Genomic DNA, 18,018 nt, shown 5'->3' on the forward strand with positions numbered 1-18,018 from the left:
CTTAGTAGGCTGGGTGGTCATCAGGGAGCCATTGAGGATCGTATCCAGTCTCGTCTGTAAACGCCCTGTCGATAGCCGCTCCGTCCTGTCCCGATCGGTATAGTTTGCCTTCGTGCGTGACTATGACACACAGCCAGATCCCCGTGCTTCTGGGGATCGCCCTGTTTATGAAGCGAATGAGCACCTCTCGCACTTTCGCCTCGCGCGTTTTTGTGGCGGCACTGGTAGCGCGAGGCGCTGCCTTCTCCTGACATAACGAACGAAGCTCCCTCTCAGCCTCGAAGTCTAGGCCGTGGACGCTCGCGATCGCAGGTGGTTCAATCGGAAGCTCCGCCCAGGCGTGGTTATTGTGGCAAGGGATTCGGATTTGTGTGCACCCCCTCTTGTACTTCCCCGAGTCCCACATAACGTTACCCAGGGCGTCCACGGCTACCAGCTTTATCTCGAGCTTCTTTTCCATCTCAAAGAGGTCTTCTTTGGTGCATCCCGTAGTGGCCAGCTTCTTGTCAAATCGCTCGAGGATCTTGCCTCGTGCCTTGGTCAGACCAAGGGAGCGCGAGGTGCCGCGATTCCTCAAGAAGTCGGCAACATAGCTCACAACACAGTTAGCGAAGGCGTCACTCCCCTCTCGCTCAAACATTGGCCCAGGCTCCCCATTTTGCTCAGGTAAAGGGCGAATCTCGTATCTCACGTAGACGAGGTACTCTCGTCCTTTCCCCCAAATACCCGCATCGATGCCTTCCAGGGCGCCGACTGCGATTTGGTCCCCTCTTTTGACTAACGACCCACCAATCTTGTGCTCCGAGCGCCCTTCCTCCGTGATTGGCGCCAATGGCTCTGCGGGGGCCTTACCAACGACCGTGAAGAGTCCGTAACGCCGGTCGGGGTCTACCATCTCGAGCACCGGCGGCAGCACTGCGTTTGCCCTCAGAGACTCTCGCTCGTGCGAGACCCACCACACCGAGCCGTCGTCGTTAATATCAGGCCCCCGCATAACCGGTTTCAGAGCAATGATACCTGCTCCACCAAGATCTCGTATCTCCTGGTAAACACTGGCGCTTACGTCTTGGCCCCGAAGAGTGGCATCCACGCTTGGGAACCGAAGATGGGCGCCGCCGACGAAGAGAGAATAGTACTTCTCGGGGTCTAAGCTCTCTGGGCCCTTTTGCCGCCGTCCCGGCAGCAAAGGGTCGAACTCGCGCCAGACTTCCTCTGTCCACACTTTCGCCGGTACGAGCGGCTTAAGCAACTTGTGTTTGTCATCGTCGGGGATGTCCTCGTCCAGGATGTTCTGGACCAGCCCTGCCAGTACGGCGGGGGCCTCTTTGTCAGGCATGCTATTGAGAATCTCCTCTATATAAGCGTCCATCTTTGAATATACCCTGTGCCACCCAGTCTCCGACTGCCCGTATCACAACCGGCGGGACGAGTGTTTGGGTATGACTTGTGCCACCCAGTCTCTAATTGCCCGTACCACAGCCGGCGGGACGAGTGTTTGGGTATGCCTTGCGCTACCCAGTCTCTAATCGCCCGTACCGCGGGCCGCGGTGTCGGACAGGACGAGCGTTCGGGTATGCCTTGTGCCACCCAGTCTCTAATTACCCGTACCGCGGACTGCGATGTCAGACAGGACGAGTGCGAACCATTTCCGAGCGCGCCTCTCGACGCCGCGCATCCTCTGCCCTTCACGATTCGCTCCGCAGGGGCGGCACAACCGCGTCTTTGACCGAGTCCCTATGCCGCAGATCCTGCACGGCACGGGGAGGGGGCTGCCCTTACGGAGCCTTTGGAGGTGCATCTTGCAGTAGGTGTCCATGCACCTCCGACCGCACGTGTTTGCGTGGCCGACCCTTAGACACCCGCAATAATCTTTTCCGCACTTCATCCTTCGATTGCTCGGTATACCACAGGACAGACGGATGTCTAATTGCAAGTCCTTGGGGATTCGAACTGCATCATTGAAAAAAACATAGCCATGATACTTCATAACAGCTTCGTTTATTAGAGTGCGAGTCACAAAGTCCTTAAAAACGTATGTCATGAAGTACCTTATCCAAGATGGCGGCTCGACTCAAACACGGGATTAGATCTAAAGTGCTTGGCCGGAAACTTTCAGTAACAACCGAGGGAAAAGAGGAGGACGCCTTCGTAGATGGAGTTTTAAAGAGTTCGACCGCCTCTCTGAAACCGTATTTCGGAAACAGGAGGCTTCTGTGGCAAACAAGGGCTGCCATAAAATCGTAGACCTATGGCCGGTGATCGAGCGTTCGATAAAAAGAATACACGACGGTATTCGTTCGAATCCCTCAATGGCATCGCTGCCTTAGCAGAGAAATCCCGAGAGAAGTTCGAAGTCATGAAAACAAGCACCAAACTGGGGGATTGGGAGCAATTCAAGCACCGCGTGAGTAAAACTCAGGTTTAAACGCCACGCCAGCGGCTTTGAATTTACGGCCGAAAAACGGCTATTCCGCACTCCGTAGGTCGGCGGCCCTCCTCGTTTTCACGGCCCTCTACGACACCATCTACGCGGAGCGTGTTTTGCGTAGACCTACCCATCTACGCGAAGTCATCCCGACGTAGATTAAGTCCCCAGCCTGGAGTGGGGCTGGGAGGCCCGGAGGGGCGATTCGCGCCCCCCACTAGTTTCTCTCAAACCCCCTAGCCCCCCCCCCTCATATCGAACAACTCTTGGCAAAGATTAATATCTCCATATCCCTACTACGCCGTTTTGCTCCCTTCCTGACGCAAGCTGGTGCAATACATTACTACAATGCCTGTATTCATAGTCAGTTCCTCTACTGTGCTAGCGTATGGGGCAACTGTTCACAAACTCTCCAGCTTTTACCTCTGACCTTCTACTTTCTACGCACTCAGAAGCGCGCTGCGCGCACTATTTTGTCTGCAGATGTTTTGAGAGTACCGTCTGTTTCGCTGTTTTCTCGACTAAACTGACCGCGGTGATCCTAGATACTAAAATTTCTTAGATACTAAACAGAAACTTACCAGAAACTAATAGGAAGGGGGATAATTGTTGATAACACAAAATATTCAAAATTACCTATTTTCTGCATAGAATACTCAACAAATTTTTACATCGATTTTCTCGCTTTTTAGCGGATTTAGGCTTAAATTTTAATTTCAGTCATTACTAGCGTAAAATATTCAAAGGCGATCGCACACATACACATAGTATAAAACAACTGAATAAAAAAATACGGGGGAACAAATTGGATTTGTTCGTATAAATAGCAGCAAGGTAGGAATAAATAATATCAGCTAGGTAGGAATATTTTGTTTGTTTGTTTCTTTTTTTTTTTTTTTTTGAACAGATCAGAAACTGGCCCCAAAACTGATGCATATCTTAAAAGAAAATCCCATTCTTTCGGATGATTTTATTTTATTCTGCTCTTATTCCGGTCAATTCGAGTCCAGTTTATATTTCTCTCCGTAAAAGTGCGATGTAGAGCAGTTACTGTACTGTAGTTGATGTAGCAAGCGTGACGTCCAAGCTCGTGATCCAAGGGCGACTTCCACTTGGGTTGTCTTCACCGTAGACAACATTCATTATGTCGGCGCCAAAAAGTGCAAAAGTAAACTTGGCAATAACTTAGCGTCAAGTCGGTATAGAAACGTTTTAGAAATGTATATTTATAGTTATTTCCTTGTGTACTGCATGGAAATTTGCGAGCGCCTAAACAAGAAACCGGCAAAATATTCTCATCAGACATTAGTCTAGGATCCACACAAATTACAGAAATTGCTGTTAATAATTTAAGAAACCGTTATCAAAATGCCTTTCCATACATTCTAGCTGCTTTTACTCGGTAAATAGGTATTTTTTATTTATTTTATGAAGTACCCCCCCCCCCCTGACCGTTTTTAGTATCTGTTCAGTATCAGAGGGATTAGTATGATCACCGCGGGGACTAAACTAGCTCCCCATTTGTGACTCAATAAAGCAAATTATTTACTCTTTTTTTAATTCTCGTTAATCCGGATTCCTCTCTGTTTTCGTTTTCTTTTGTTTCGCATGGGCGGAGAACAAGGTCGTCGGTTTCGAACAATCTCGTGCTCATGCAGCTCAGGAATGCTGGCAAACGCACCTTCTCTTCTACCACCCAGCCTTAAACCTCATCTGTTTCACCGTTTATAAGAGTTTTTTTTATGCTGTAAGAATTTTTGGTGCATTTTATTCGATGTTGTGTATCCCACAATACCAGAAATAAGATACAACTACCCTAAATGGGCTTTTTGCATTATAAGCACGTGCTGGCGTAAGAGGTTCCTCGCAGATCAGGCTACACGAAGTAGGCGCACACATTTGATTTCTATTTAACGCTGAACAATAGTTACGACATGTTCAGAAAATGCTTTTTCATGCATAACAAGGCTTGAAAGGACGCGACGGAAACAATATCATCGCGCACATGAAATCAAAGGGCACAATGTGACCGATGTCCCTAGATCAACACGGCGTAATATTACGAGGAGTTTACTCCGGTCGGTCGGGCTCGGGGCCAAAGAAGTCTCCACAAGCCGAACACTCCTTTATGGTAATCGTTCCGCGCTCGGTCGTCACATCCGTAATTATGATACTGTTCGCAAGGAAATCGAAATGAGAGTAGCGTGACATCGTAACGTTCGGTTTTCGCTCAGAAGCTACGATTTTTGGTTCACCCTTAGCTGTGTGTTCATCCCGAGGCCGAGGCGATACCGAAGATACTTCGGGCGCTTTCGGTGATTCCTTTTTTCTCTCGAGAATTCCCAACAACGACACTGACGCAGAGGGAATGCCGTGTCCATTACTAGTGCTCTCTGTCGGTGTTTTTTCGGGTGTCACTCGGGGGGATATCGGAGGTGGAGAATGTGTAGTCGCAACCCGAGGACTCACCGATACCGGTCCCGGAAATTGGCAACTTTCCCTTGGGGTAGGGATTTCCAATGTGAGATCTTTCATCTCGATTTCCCCCGTCGCAGCTTTTGGCGAATCTTCAGGGATTGAAAGTTCTCCAGTTTCTGTTTTTTCAAAGTTTGTGCTCGGCTCGTCGTTTGCAAGGTGAACCATTTCACTGCTGCATTTCTCGGGAATTTTTAGTTTTCGCTTTTGTTTTCGCTTTTTCTTCTTTGGTTCTTTATCAGTCGTAGTAGGCTGTGTCGTTTCTTCTGGAATTGGTTCCGGTGAAATTGTAGCTGGCTCCGGTTCGTTGTCTATTATGTTGACTTCTGTGCCACTATCCGAGTCCACATCAACATCTAGCGGTCCCTCCTCGGTCTAAAGATCAAGTAAAGCGTTTTCGTCAATCGGTTAAATGACGTGAAGTCGTCAACACGAGCAACAAATTTTGTCATTTTGTACGGCGCAGACCCAAGAATATTCCTCAAAAAAATGGCTGGCTTTACCTCTGTCTTATACGTTTCTTTGCAACGAAAAATAAAAACAAAGGTACTTGTGAAACGTTTTTTTTCACTGACAGTATAGTACGATGTTTTTAGTATCCTTAGTATGTTGCTGTCAATTTTCTCCCATCGCCGTTGACGGTTTAGTTTATTCGGGTAAAAATGTATACTTACACCACCAACCTCTGTGGACGGTTTCACTTTCTTTCTTTTCACCTTCTTCTCGCTAGAAAGAGCAAACAACACACGTATTATCAGTTCTATTACTAAATAGGGCGAACAACTTCCATCAGGTATGTTCTCTTGTGACAAGCTAAGACCCGTTCTAAAGAACAAATTTTTTTGTTTAGTTTCTCACTAAAAGTTAACAGAATTATTCGGTTCAAGATCTAAACATATTAAATAAACAATGGTACATCAGTTTATAACAAAACACATAGAAAAACGTGCGAAATCGGCGTGATATTTGGGAAACATGGGCCTGAATATTTTGTCATACATTCCATGAATTTTGAATCAAGGCGCTTCGAAAGCGAGTTGTTTTACCTTAGTGCTAGGCGCTCTTGGTAGGCTTTTAACAATCTTGGGTCAAGTACGTTTTCTTCTGGCTCCCAGGTGTTATATCTAGCAAGGAAACGACGTATTTTATTAATAACATATAACATTTAGAAGCAATCCCGTAAGCTCTACACGTGAGCGATTCATACCAACCTTTGCGAGTAACCTTTCCACTTAATGAAATACCACACTTTGCCCTTCAAAATAAAATGCACCAGATGCAAAATTTAGATTGGATTTAGTGTCATTTGGTAGATAAGTTATCATTCTTGATACTCACGTCTCGAACTCGCTCTTTTAAGATAGTTTCGGCTGCATAAATGCCGGCCGCCCGTCCACCCTTATTCATGTTGATCGAAATAAATGCAAAACCATCAACGCTGTCGCATCCTATAATACACTACGCAGGTGGCGTGACGTCACAACACAATACGGAGTGTTGTCGTGACAGGCCTTTCTCTAAATGTGATTAGGAATTTTCAGAGGCAAATAATAAAGTGAATAGGCAATATTAGCCATCGAAAAACTCGTATAATGAAAAAACTCCTATTATATTTAACCTAGCCTTCTTACTTCCTGTTTTATGGTTGTGTAGACCGTGTGTAAATACATTGCAAACGACACATTTTAGACTTTGACACTATTTTCGTAGAATGGTTTTTAAACCTTTATAAAATGAAATTAGTTTATTTTTGTTTTTTTTCGGGGAGAGTAATCATTTCTCTTTATAAATCTTAAAATATTTGTTTGTCTAAAAAAAGGAGATGTACCTCTAAATGATAAAGACAAAAATTATCGAAAGCCTAATCGCTACAGTTCGTGCACTTTTATCATTCTCAGATGGATTTAAAAAAACGAGTTTTACAAAACATGAGCGTGGCAGTATTACATATGGTAAAAAAACTTTATTGCTTCACAAGACTTTTTCGCCTGTAAGAGGAGTCCATGGTAAACACGGGGCTTAGGGTGAAAAGGTAGAGGATGCCGTGAAAGAGGAGTCCATGGTAGACACGGGGTTTAGGGTGAAAAGGTAGAGGATGCCGTGAAAGAGGAGTCTATGGTAGACACGGGGCTTAGGGTGAAAAGGTAGAGGATGCCGTGAAAAAGAAGCCCATGGTAGACACGGGGCTTAGGGTAAAAAGGTAGAGAATGCCGTGAAAAAGAAGCGCATGGTAGACACGGGGCTTAGGGTGAAAAGGTAGAGGATGCCGTGAAAGAGGAGTCTATGGTAGACACGGGGCTTAGGGTAAAAAGGTAGAGGTTGCCGTGAAAGAGGAGTCTATGGTAGACACGGGGCTTAGGGTAAAAAGGTAGAGGATGCCGTGAAAGAGGAGTCTATGGTAGACACGGGGCTTAGGGTAAAAAGGTAGAGGATGCCGTGAAAGAGCAGCCCATGGTAGACACGGGGCTTAGGGTGAAAAGGTAGAGGATGCCGCGAAAGAGGAGTCCATGGTAGACACGGGGCTTAGGGTGAAAAGGTAGAGGATGCCGTGAAAGAGGAGTCTATGGTAGACACGGGGCTTACGGTAAAAAGCTAGAGGATGCCGTGAAAGAGGAGTCTATGGTAGACACGGGGCTTAGGGTGAAAAGGTAGAGGATGCCGTGAAAGACGAGTCTATGGTAGACACGGGGCTTAGGGTGAAAAGGTAAAGGATGCCGTGAAAGAGGAGTCCATGGTAGACACGGGGCTTAGGGTAAAAAGGTAGAGGATGCCGTGAAAGAGGAGTCTATGGTAGACACGGGGCTTAGGGTGAAAAGGTAGAGGATGCCGTAAAAGAGGAGTCCATGGTAGACACGGTGCTTAGGGTAAAAAGGTAGAGGATGCCGTGAAAGAGGAGTCCATGGTAGACACGGGGCTTAGGGTGAAAAGGTAGAGGATGCCGTGAAAGAGGAGTCTATGGTAGACACGGGGCTTACGGTAAAAATGTGGAGGTTGCCGTGAAAGAGGAGTCTATGGTAGACACCGGGCTTAGGGTAAAAAGGTAGAGGATGCCGTGAAAGAGGAGTCTATGGTAGACACGGGGCTTACGGTGAAAAGGTAGAGGATGCCGTGAAAGAGCAGCCCATGGTAGACACGGGGCTTAGGGTAAAAAGGTAGAGGATGCCGTAAAAGAGGAGTCTATGGTAGACACGGGGCTTAGAGTGAAAAGGTAGAGGATGCCGTGAAAGAGGAGTCCATGGTAGACACGGGGCTTAGGGTAAAAAGGTAGAGGATGCCGTGAAAGAGGAGTCTATGGTAGACACGGGGCTTAGGGTAAAAAGGTAGAGGATGCCGTGAAAGAGGAGTCTATGGTAGACACGGGGCTTAGGGTGAAAAGGTAGAGGATGCCGTGAAAAAGAAGCCCATGGTAGACACGGGGCTTAGGGTAAAAAGGTAGAGGATGCCGTGAAAGAGAAGCCCATGGTAGACACGGGGCTTAGGGTGAAAAGGTAGAGGATGCCGTGAAAGAGGAGCCCATGGTAGACACGGGGCTTAGGGTGAAAAGGTAGATTATGCCGTGAAAGAGGAGTCCATGGTAGACACGGGGCTTAGGGTAAAAAGGTACAGGATGCCGTGAAAGAGGAGCCCATGGTAGACACGGGGCTTAGGGTGAAAAGGTAGAGGATGCCGTGAAAGAGGAGCCCATGGTAGACACGGGGCTAAGGATAAAAAGGTAGAGGATGCCGTGAAAGAGGAGTCTATGGTAGACACGGGGCTTACGGTGAAAAGGTAGAGGATGCCGTGAAAAAGAAGCCCATGGTAGACACGGGGCTTAGGGTAAAAAGGTAGAGAATGCCGTGAAAGAGGAGTCTATGGTAGACACGGGGCTTAGGGTAAAAAGGTAGAGGATGCCGTGAAAGAGGAGTCCATGGTAGACACGGGGCTTAGGGTAAAAAGGTAGAGGATGCCGTGAAAGAGGAGTCTATGGTAGACACGGGGCTTAGGGTAAAAAGGTAGAGGATGCCGTGAAAGAGGAGTCTATGGTAGACACGGGGCTTAGGGTAAAAAGGTAGAGGATGCCGTAAAAGAGGAGTCTATGGTAGACACGGGGCTTAGAGTGAAAAGGTAGAGGATGCCGTAAAAGAGGAGTCTATGGTAGACACGGGGCTTAGGGTAAAACGGTAGAAGATGCCGTAAAAGAGGAGTCCATGGTAGACACGGGGCTTAGGGTAAAAAGGTATAGGATGCCGTGAAAGAGCAGCCCATGGTAGACACGGGGCTTAGGGTAAAAAGGTAGAGGATGCCGTGAAAGAGGAGCCCATGGTAGACATGGGGCTTAGGGTAAAAAGGTAGATGATGCCGTGAAAGAGGAGCCCATGGTAGACACGGGGCTTAGGGTAAAAAGGTAGAGGATGCCGTGAAAGAGCAGCCCATGGTAGACACGGGGCTAAGGGTAAAAAGGTAGAGGATGCCGTGAAAGAGCAGCCCATGGTAGACACGGGGCTTAGTTTAAAAAGGTAGAGGATGCCGTGAAAGAGCAGCCCATGGTAGACACGGGGCTAAGGGTAAAAAGGTAGAGGATGCCGTGAAAGAGCAGCCCATGGTAGACACGGGGCTTAGGGTAAAAAGGTAGAGGATGCCGTGAAAGAGGAGCCCATGGTAGACATGGGGCTTAGGGTAAAAAGGTAGAGGATGCCGTGAAAGAGCAGCCCATGGAAGACACGGGGCTTAGGGTAAAAAGGTAGAGGATGCCGTGAAAGAGGAGCCCATGGTAGACATGGGGCTTAGGGTAAAAAGGTAGAGGATGCCGTGAAAGAGGAGCCCATGGTAGACACGGGGCTAAGGGTAAAAAGGTAGAGGATGCCGTGAAAGAGGAGCCCATGGTAGACACGGGGCTTACGGTGAAAAGGTAGAGGATGCCGTGAAAGAGCAGCCCATGGAAGACACGGGGCTTAGGGTAAAAAGGTAGAGGATGCCGTGAAAGAGGAGCCCATGGTAGGCATGGGGCTTAGGGTAAAAAGGTAGAGGATGCCGTGAAAGAGCAGCCCATGGTAGACACGGGGCTTAGTTTAAAAAGGTAGAGGATGCCGTGAAAGAGGAGCCCATGGTAGACACGGGGCTTAGGGTAAAAAGGTAGAGGATGTCGTGAAAGAGCAGCCCATGGTAGACACGGGGCTAAGGGTAAAAAGGTAGAGGATGCCGTGAAAGAGCAGCCCATGGTAGACACGGGGCTTAGGGTAAAAAGGTAGAGGATGCCGTGAAAGAGGAGCCCATGGTAGACATGGGGCTTAGGGTAAAAAGGTAGAGGATGCCGTGAAAGAGGAGCCCATGGTAGACAGATAGATAGATAGATAGATAGATAGAAACTTTATTAAAGTGTCATAAACAACCTCTAGCCGGGGATAAAACCCCTACTAATTGGGGGACACAAAAAAAAGATAAAATTATAAAAATTATACTGATTATTAAAAATTTAAAATTGTAGATTCTTACTGATAAAGCTAAATAAATATATATATATATATATATAAATACATGTAAATTGATTGTAATCTATATGAAATTATGAAGAAAAAATGACTAGATTAAAAATTATCATGCGGAACATAGGGCACAGCCCTTACAATTTTCTATAAATTCGAAATCCTTTTTTCTCATAGTCACTTTAAAACTTTTTAAACTGTCAATTGATCTTTCTGCCCTAGGTAGGCTATTCCATAGTTTAGCCCCCATATATCTTAGGGAATGTTTCCCGTAAGTGACTGTATTAAATCTTGGAATAACAAAGTCGGACAATCTTAAATTATAGTTCGTGTTTTTTTTAGAAAACAAATCACTAATCCCAGATGGACAAAGGCCATTTTTAACTTTGTACATTAAGATGCAAATGTCTTGCAGTCTACGATTACGTAGAGTAGATAAATTAGCCTTTATTAATAGTTCGTGGTAAGTGCAATTCCAATGTGGCTTAGGGTAAAAAGGTAGAGGATGCCGTGAAAGAGGAGCCCATGGTAGACACGGGGCTTAGGGTAAAAAGGTAGAGGATGCCGTGAAAGAGGAGCCCATGGTAGACACGGGGCTTAGGGTAAAAAGGTAGAGGATGCCGTGAAAGAGCAGCCCATGGAAGACACGGGGCTAAGGGTAAAAAGGTAGAGGATGCCGTGAGCTGGTGAGAGACACAGTAGTATCAACTCGTTTACCATTTTGATTTTCTTTTTATTCCATCTCTATACTAACCCCCACCCTGACACAAACATGTCCCACCCAATGATGAACTACTCACGGATTTCTAAGGCCTTTGTCTTACTATAATCTACGACACGATAAATAGTAATAAGGGAATCCTTTTTTTTTTAAAATCTGCTTCAACTCTATTGAATCTGCCATGACAAAACCGAGGACCCAAATCTAAATGCAGGCCCAAAAAATCGATTTACTTCGATGAGTAAAAAAACTTGTTCCCTAACACGGATTCATATCCGCTACCTTTTCTCATTTTACAAGTGAGGCCTGTCTTGCCCTTGCCGCCAGCCAGCAAGAAAGAAATCATTTAGACGTACTTAATCGGCTTTGTTCAAATCTTACCCTTTGGATATTTGATTCACAGTGCTACGTTGGCTCTAATTATATATTTAAGTTATGGCGGATATATTTGTATTTTCTATTTACCAGTATCGCTTGATTACCCAGGTATGCACAAGTTCGGTGCGTAGAATATTTCGATTATCTAAGTTTGTTTTTTGCCTTTTTCTCAGAGTCCTTGCGCACCGAAAACACAAACTCTACTCTGTTGGTTACTGGTGTCAAAGATTTAATAGTTTCTTAATTTCTGGCGCCGGAGTAAATGTGAGCCACTTTGAATTTGCTACCTCTTCAAGATCAAACGACATGACATCAACAACAGTCTCTCCAAGGATCCGACCCATTCCTAGAAACTCGTGGCTGTACAGCCGGAACCGTAACTGCTGCATGAACAGTTCTTTCTTGGAAACGTTGCGCACTACCCATCGTTCATGGAATGCGGCGTTCGTAATTGGCTTCGCTTTCGTCTTAAATCGGGATCGCTTAGACGGGAGTATACTCGCGTGTACCACAACCTCGGCGGCGATTCCCGAGCGTATCAACGCATCGCTGACGTCCTCGACCCGAAGCACTTCGATCTCTAGTCGTTGAGCCGTCGGGGCGTACGAAATGGAAACTTGAAGCTTAGCAAAGCGCCGACGGGGATCGGAGGCAGAGGGTCGTCGGAGGGAGGTGAGATCGCCGTATGCTGACATTGCACGGTCTTTGGAAGGCGGGGCAGCTAGTCCATGCGCCCAGCTGCCGTACTTGGCGGAGTTATTGGAGCTGGAGCCGAAAGTCAGGTCGAGCTCGCTGCGGAAGCGACTCACATCAAGCGCTGAGGAGGTTTTGGCGGCGGCTGGCGTGTTGTTCACAGACAGGAAATAACTGGTGAAAAAAGAGGACAACTCTTATTTCATTACTATATCATTATCATTATTTGACTGTTTATCATCAGGCCTTCCTTTAAGGTCAGGTGTTCAGCGCTACCAGCGCTACTATGCGCGCAATTGACCATTTTGGAATTTTTTGCACGATTCCATACAAGGGAATTTTTTGCGTATTTACTCGTCTTAACATCCTACCTGGGGTCTATCATGTCTTAACATCATACCTGGGGTCTATCATGTCTTAACATCATACCTCGGGTCTATCGGACGACATACATAGGGTCTATCATGTCTTAACATCATACCTGGGGTCTATCGGACACCATACATGGGGTCTATCATGTCTTAACATCATACCTCGGGTCTATCGGACGCCATACATAGGGTCAATCATGTCTTAACATCATACCTGGGGTCTATCGGACACCATACATGGGGTCTATCATGTCTTAACATCATATCTGGGGTCTATCGGAAACCATACATGGGGTCTGCCATGTCTCATACCTGGGGTCTATCGGACACCATACATGGGGTCTATCATGTCTTAACATCATATCTGGGGTCTATCGGAAACCATACATGGGGTCTGTCATGTCTCATACCTGGGGTCTATCGGACGCGGTGTCACCATGCTCGCACTACGTCCAGGCTTGCCTAGCCTACGACCTCCGGGCGCGCAAGGAAAGCCGGGATTGAGAGTATGGGAAGGGCTGGAAGCCGTAAGAGGACGGTAACCACCGCCGAGGTCCTCTTCTTCGTCCTGGTGAGTAGAAAGTTGAAGATTGTGTTAAATTGGAATATTCGTCCTGGTGAGTAGAAAGTTGAAGATTATGTTAAAATGAGATATTCGTCCTGCTGAGTAGAAAGTTGAAGATTGTGCTGAATTGTGATATGCGTTACTTACATACTCTGTGCCATCAACTAGCCCTATCCTCTTACAATAACAATGTAGAATGGTTTCTCAACACAAGCCAGGGTCCACGAAATATGCGCCATCAACCCTCAATCGCCTATAACCCTAATCGACTCTTTCGCTTTATTTCTATCACCTCTACCTCAACAGTCAGACACCCCTACCACCCTGCACCATACATCCCTCATGCTAGTCACCCTAACCTGTCTACCTCCTACCTCAATTACTCCGTCTGCCCCTTTACCTACCCCATATACTATATACTCCCTTCATCTCTTCCACCTGTGACTTATACCTCTGCATCGGATGGCTGGTCCACCCGCCCAATCTCTTCGTATTTGGCGCCCTTTTCCCTACCCAATATACTACTCCCCCTCAAACCTGTAAATTTTACCTCTGCGTCGGATGGCTGGTCCACCTGACCAAGCTCCACGTACTTAGCGCCATCAACCATTGAACCTTTTTTCTCGTCATCGTCACCATGACAACAACGATCAAGACTCAACAACTTGTACAAGATAGCGACCAGAAGCAGACAGACTCCGAGGACAGAGAGAAGGATGATGGCTGGGAGAGGGACTAGAGAAGATAAAGCAAGGTTACAGTCTAGTCCAAGGCACTTACCGAGCTCCCTGTGCTCGGAGAAGAACCGTAAAGCGGCGTGGGGTTTGAGACGAGGTCACAACTTTTTACGGACCACAGAAAACCCAACCAGACATCCGGGTAAAAGAGCCTTAGACTAGGTTGGCAAGGTTAATTAGTACATACGGGATAATGACCGACTAAAACTTACAGATATTATCTGTGTGTGTCTTGCTCATTCGCATGTAATCATTTTCTCTTTTAAGCTTCGAAAAAAGTTCGCACGCAGGATTTTTACAGTTTGACACCGCCTTTTGCATCTAATTCATCGTTTCTCGCATTATTTATGAGAGGGAATCAAGGGGACCTACTCGGATATAACCAATCCAATCCAGAACATTATTTCAACTCTGTTACTGTTTCATTTACATTAACACGAAATCAAACATCGCACACAAATGGGCCTATAAGCTGTATAAGGCCAAGCTTCTAAAGGACGCCCACTCTGGTTATAATCTCTCCAGGAAGAACTTTTGCGGTGAGTCTTCGCCAATTTTAACCTCGTAATATTGTTATAACCTCGTAATATCGTAATAACCTTGTAACACCCGTCATTTTATTCACAGGAAGCGCAGATCAAGGAAATTCACGTTTTCTACTGTTTTTCCCCTCCTTGGAGATGGCGGACGTGAGAGCGCATGAGAACCTAGACCAATATGTACTTTCAATTAAAGAACTTTCCTGTGGAACCGATAAGGCATGCAGGAGAAAAAGATAAAGTCATTTAGTGACGTAAAACGAGTTGTTCTTGTGGTTTCTTTAGCTTTATTCTCCTACAGGATAGTACACTTAAGTGTGCGTGCAATTATCACAATGGAGACGCGAGTGACTATCATTGAACTAATTAATCGGTAAGATTGGAAAAAGCAGTATTTTCGTTCTACGTCAATAGCGAAGAGCCCATTTCCCAGCTAAAGCCTGTGTGTAGCCGCTGACTCGAAAACATCATTCGTGAGAGTACACGTAGGCTACCCAGCCATTGCACAGAATTTGGATTTTCCCTCATCAATCTCATCATCTAATTCTCATCAATGTTTGGATACTCCAGAGGGGGTCGTTTTTTATCGTCCATCAAAAGATATATAATAAAACAAATTGTCGTTGTCTACGAAAACGCTCTGTGTCTTAGCAAATCATCTAAGAACTTGATTGTTTGGCAATAAATTCCCAGGAATGTGGAATGGTACTAAACAAAAACTCTTGTCTTTACATGTCTTTTTCGCTTTGTTTGGAATCTCTAGCGGACGTTTTGATGTCATTTTTTGGCAGATGTGTCTAGGAGTGAGTCGGTACGGAGCCTGTTGGGTATCAAAAAGAGCGTTTAGGCGTCGTATTTATAGTGTCTGGGTTCAGCTTCTGTTTGGTTAGTGAAGCAAAAAAAAGAGGAACATGTCCACAAAGAATCAATGAGAATAGAGGCCTCTCTTCGCGACCATCTGATATAGTTTCCAATATTTTGAAAACTATATTTTGATAACTATATAGTTATCAATATTTTGCCAAGGTGGGCGGTATTTGTGGGAGGTTATGCCGGGTTTTTTCTTATCTTTTCAAAGTAGAAGGGGTTTGAAGGCCTGAATAATAAAATATTATCGGTCACTGCAGAAGTGATACATTTTGCTTGAAAGCTATTCCACTTCCAGACGCTGTGCGACCACAGAAGAAATGTTGTATTGCTTGCTCTTGAATAATCTAAAAGACATATAGAAACCACAGCACCCCAGGCGCGCTCATCGACAGTAGACAAAACCGACATATCTATGGCAAGGAATATCCACACATTTCGGAACAGCACCTACACATTTGCGTTGGTGGTAAAGGAAAACATATTTTTTTATAATATTCAGAATATTAAAAAAAACGCCTGAACTTCTATTTTTGTTAACAGTAGCAGTGGACAAGACATGCAAAACAGCTGGCCGACGGCTCAAACAAGAACTTCCCACGCGTGGTATCGAACACTAGGAATTGCGTTTTATATAAAAAAAGAGATGATGGGCGGGAGAGGATTCGCAAATGAGTCTGACAGATGGTCAAATGAGTAAAAATTACTACTCATTTCGTATATTTTAATCAGTGAAAAATAATAGACAATACAACTATTTGCGTTTCTCCACAAGCCTGAGCTCCCGCTTGGAATATCTCTTAAATATACACCAGTAAAGAGAAATCTTAAACTAGCTACCAACCGGAAATAAATTATCTTCACTAATGAATAAGTCAAACAGGACCCAACGACTTCCAATATTCTTTTTAATCTAACCGTAGAATGCCCCGGCAGATAACTGGGTTTATTGAATTTTTAAAGAATTGTTCGCGAAGATTAATAGATTTTATGGGCTTTTGAAGTAATTCCTTTTTACAAACAAATGCTGGATAGAAACTGAACTCTCAACAGGGTCATGAGAGAACTTTTCGCGCGTTTAACATACCTCTTAAAAATATCATATTTAACAAGGAAAAATGTATGAAAAAAAAAAAAACAGAAATAAAGGGCAGGGTGGCAGTCGGATGGCGGCTTCAAAATGGAACATTTTATTTTCCCTGATGGCATCTTAAACACACAACTAAATATTATCTTTTAAAAGAACAGTCGAAAGAGGAAAAGCTTACCTCCAGAAGATTTGTCGTCTTTTGGGGGGTTTTGAGCTCGGTGAATGTCTTTACCTGAGACGGAAAAGACTACCAACAAAACCACAATCAAAACTTTCCTCGGATTCAGCGCGATCTCGACTGCCATGACGCGATGACTTGTGACGACGAGAAGTAACGAACACCAAGTCAAACCAAACTCGCTCGGCATTCAGCACCGTAATCACATTTTTAGGCGGTGTTCCTCTCACGGAAATCAGTCCAGTTGTGCTCTGGAGAAAACCATTTGAGTGCGCGCGATCGCTCGTGTTGCGTTAACAAATTTGAATCAGACAGATGCGTTATTCATTTGCATAACGCCTATAGGAGGCAAACACAGTGAGCGCTCATAACGTAACTTCGTAACGGCACAGAAAGTGATATAAAAAATAATATTCGCTCCCCTTAGTGGAAAAATAGAACAGGATACAAACAATACATCTTAGCATTTTACTCGCAGGCCTTTTCATGGTTTGAGAAGATAAGAATTATTTTTCTTATGATTACATGGTTTTTTTCTTCTGAGAATTACAAATACCCAATGGATTAACCGAAAACAAAATCATTTGGATAATCGTTCCGCGTGTTTTAGAGTAAAACCGTAATTAAGCTATCAAGCAGGGAAGATTTAGGTAGTTGGGTCAAACGGACTGGTTTTTTTTTTCCAAGGGGAACCGAAGTATTGCACGATAGTTCCCGCTGTTTATACGATTTGATGGTCAGTTAATGTTTGCATTTCAACGCATCAAAGCTAATCCCAAAATCAAATTGAAAATTGTGGTCTAGGACTTACTTAACACGTAGATTTACGAAGGCGACATTTTAGCAAAACACAATGAAAAAATAAATTAAACTTTTATGAAAGTGGTTTGACAAAAACGTGTTATAAAACGGATGTGTTTTTTCCTAGAGGAAACAGAAAGTTTGACATTCGAGACGAATTTGTCAAACATTTTAACCGTTGGAATGTAAATAGTAAGAAAATGTTTTTCTATAAAACGAAAATAAATCATTGACTTGGTCTGAATATATCACTTCAAGTAGTCACTTTATTTCGGGAAAATCACTCGAGGTCGGGTGAAGACATCTGGACGCAAAGACTCTTTTTTTCGCAAGACGCGCTTACCAAGTCGACTCAAGTACTCTTGTCGAGAATCAGAAATAAATGATTAAACCACAAGCTTTTAAATTGAGCTGTTTCATGATTAAGAAACACAGATGGCAAGATAAATGTAATTGTTGTTAAAATTGTATAATTCCTCGCCTTGTTACTGGGGCTGGCGTAGTACAATTAACATTATTCGGAGAAATGTTATTAATTTCTCGAGGAAAAATAAATAGTTTCTGACGCACATGTCTCATGTAACAGGTGAGCAATAAATACAAGTTATCACTCAGGCTTTGTTTAGTAGGCGGCGTACACGAGGGAGCTAATAAAGAAAAACTATTAAGAAGTCGGGGTTTTTTTTTAAATTAATTTCCGTGCTTTTAAAACCGAA

General features: G+C 44.8%; 2 protein-coding genes and 1 long non-coding RNA gene across 3 annotated transcripts; 1 reads left to right on the forward strand and 2 right to left on the reverse strand.

The window, feature by feature from the left end:
• Nucleotides 1-2,696: 2,696 nt before the first annotated feature.
• LOC5511977 (polycomb group protein Pc) lies at nt 2,697-6,370 on the reverse strand. Its single transcript, XM_001632296.3, has 5 exons — nt 6,239-6,370; nt 6,112-6,155; nt 5,947-6,024; nt 5,575-5,626; nt 2,697-5,275 (listed from the first exon to the last, which is right to left on the reverse strand). The coding sequence occupies exons 1-5, from the start codon at nt 6,305-6,307 to the stop codon at nt 4,496-4,498; spliced, it is 1,023 nt and encodes a 340-aa protein (XP_001632346.2). The 5' UTR covers nt 6,308-6,370; the 3' UTR covers nt 2,697-4,495.
• Nucleotides 6,371-11,074: 4,704 nt separating this feature from the next.
• Nucleotides 11,075-17,794, reverse strand: LOC5511945. Its single transcript, XM_048730690.1, has 4 exons — nt 16,502-17,794; nt 13,641-13,825; nt 12,936-13,093; nt 11,075-12,328 (listed from the first exon to the last, which is right to left on the reverse strand). Exons 1-4 carry the CDS (start codon nt 16,689-16,691, stop codon nt 11,683-11,685), a joined length of 1,179 nt encoding a protein of 392 aa, XP_048586647.1. The 5' UTR covers nt 16,692-17,794; the 3' UTR covers nt 11,075-11,682.
• LOC116618048 lies at nt 13,818-14,621 on the forward strand. Its single transcript, XR_004296010.2, has 2 exons — nt 13,818-13,969; nt 14,455-14,621. It is a non-coding gene; the product is annotated as an uncharacterized LOC116618048 (long non-coding RNA).
• Nucleotides 17,795-18,018: the final 224 nt, after the last annotated feature.

This window comes from Nematostella vectensis, chromosome 7 (assembly GCF_932526225.1).
Source record: "Nematostella vectensis chromosome 7, jaNemVect1.1, whole genome shotgun sequence".
NCBI classification, from domain to species: Eukaryota; Metazoa; Cnidaria; class Anthozoa; order Actiniaria; family Edwardsiidae; genus Nematostella; species Nematostella vectensis.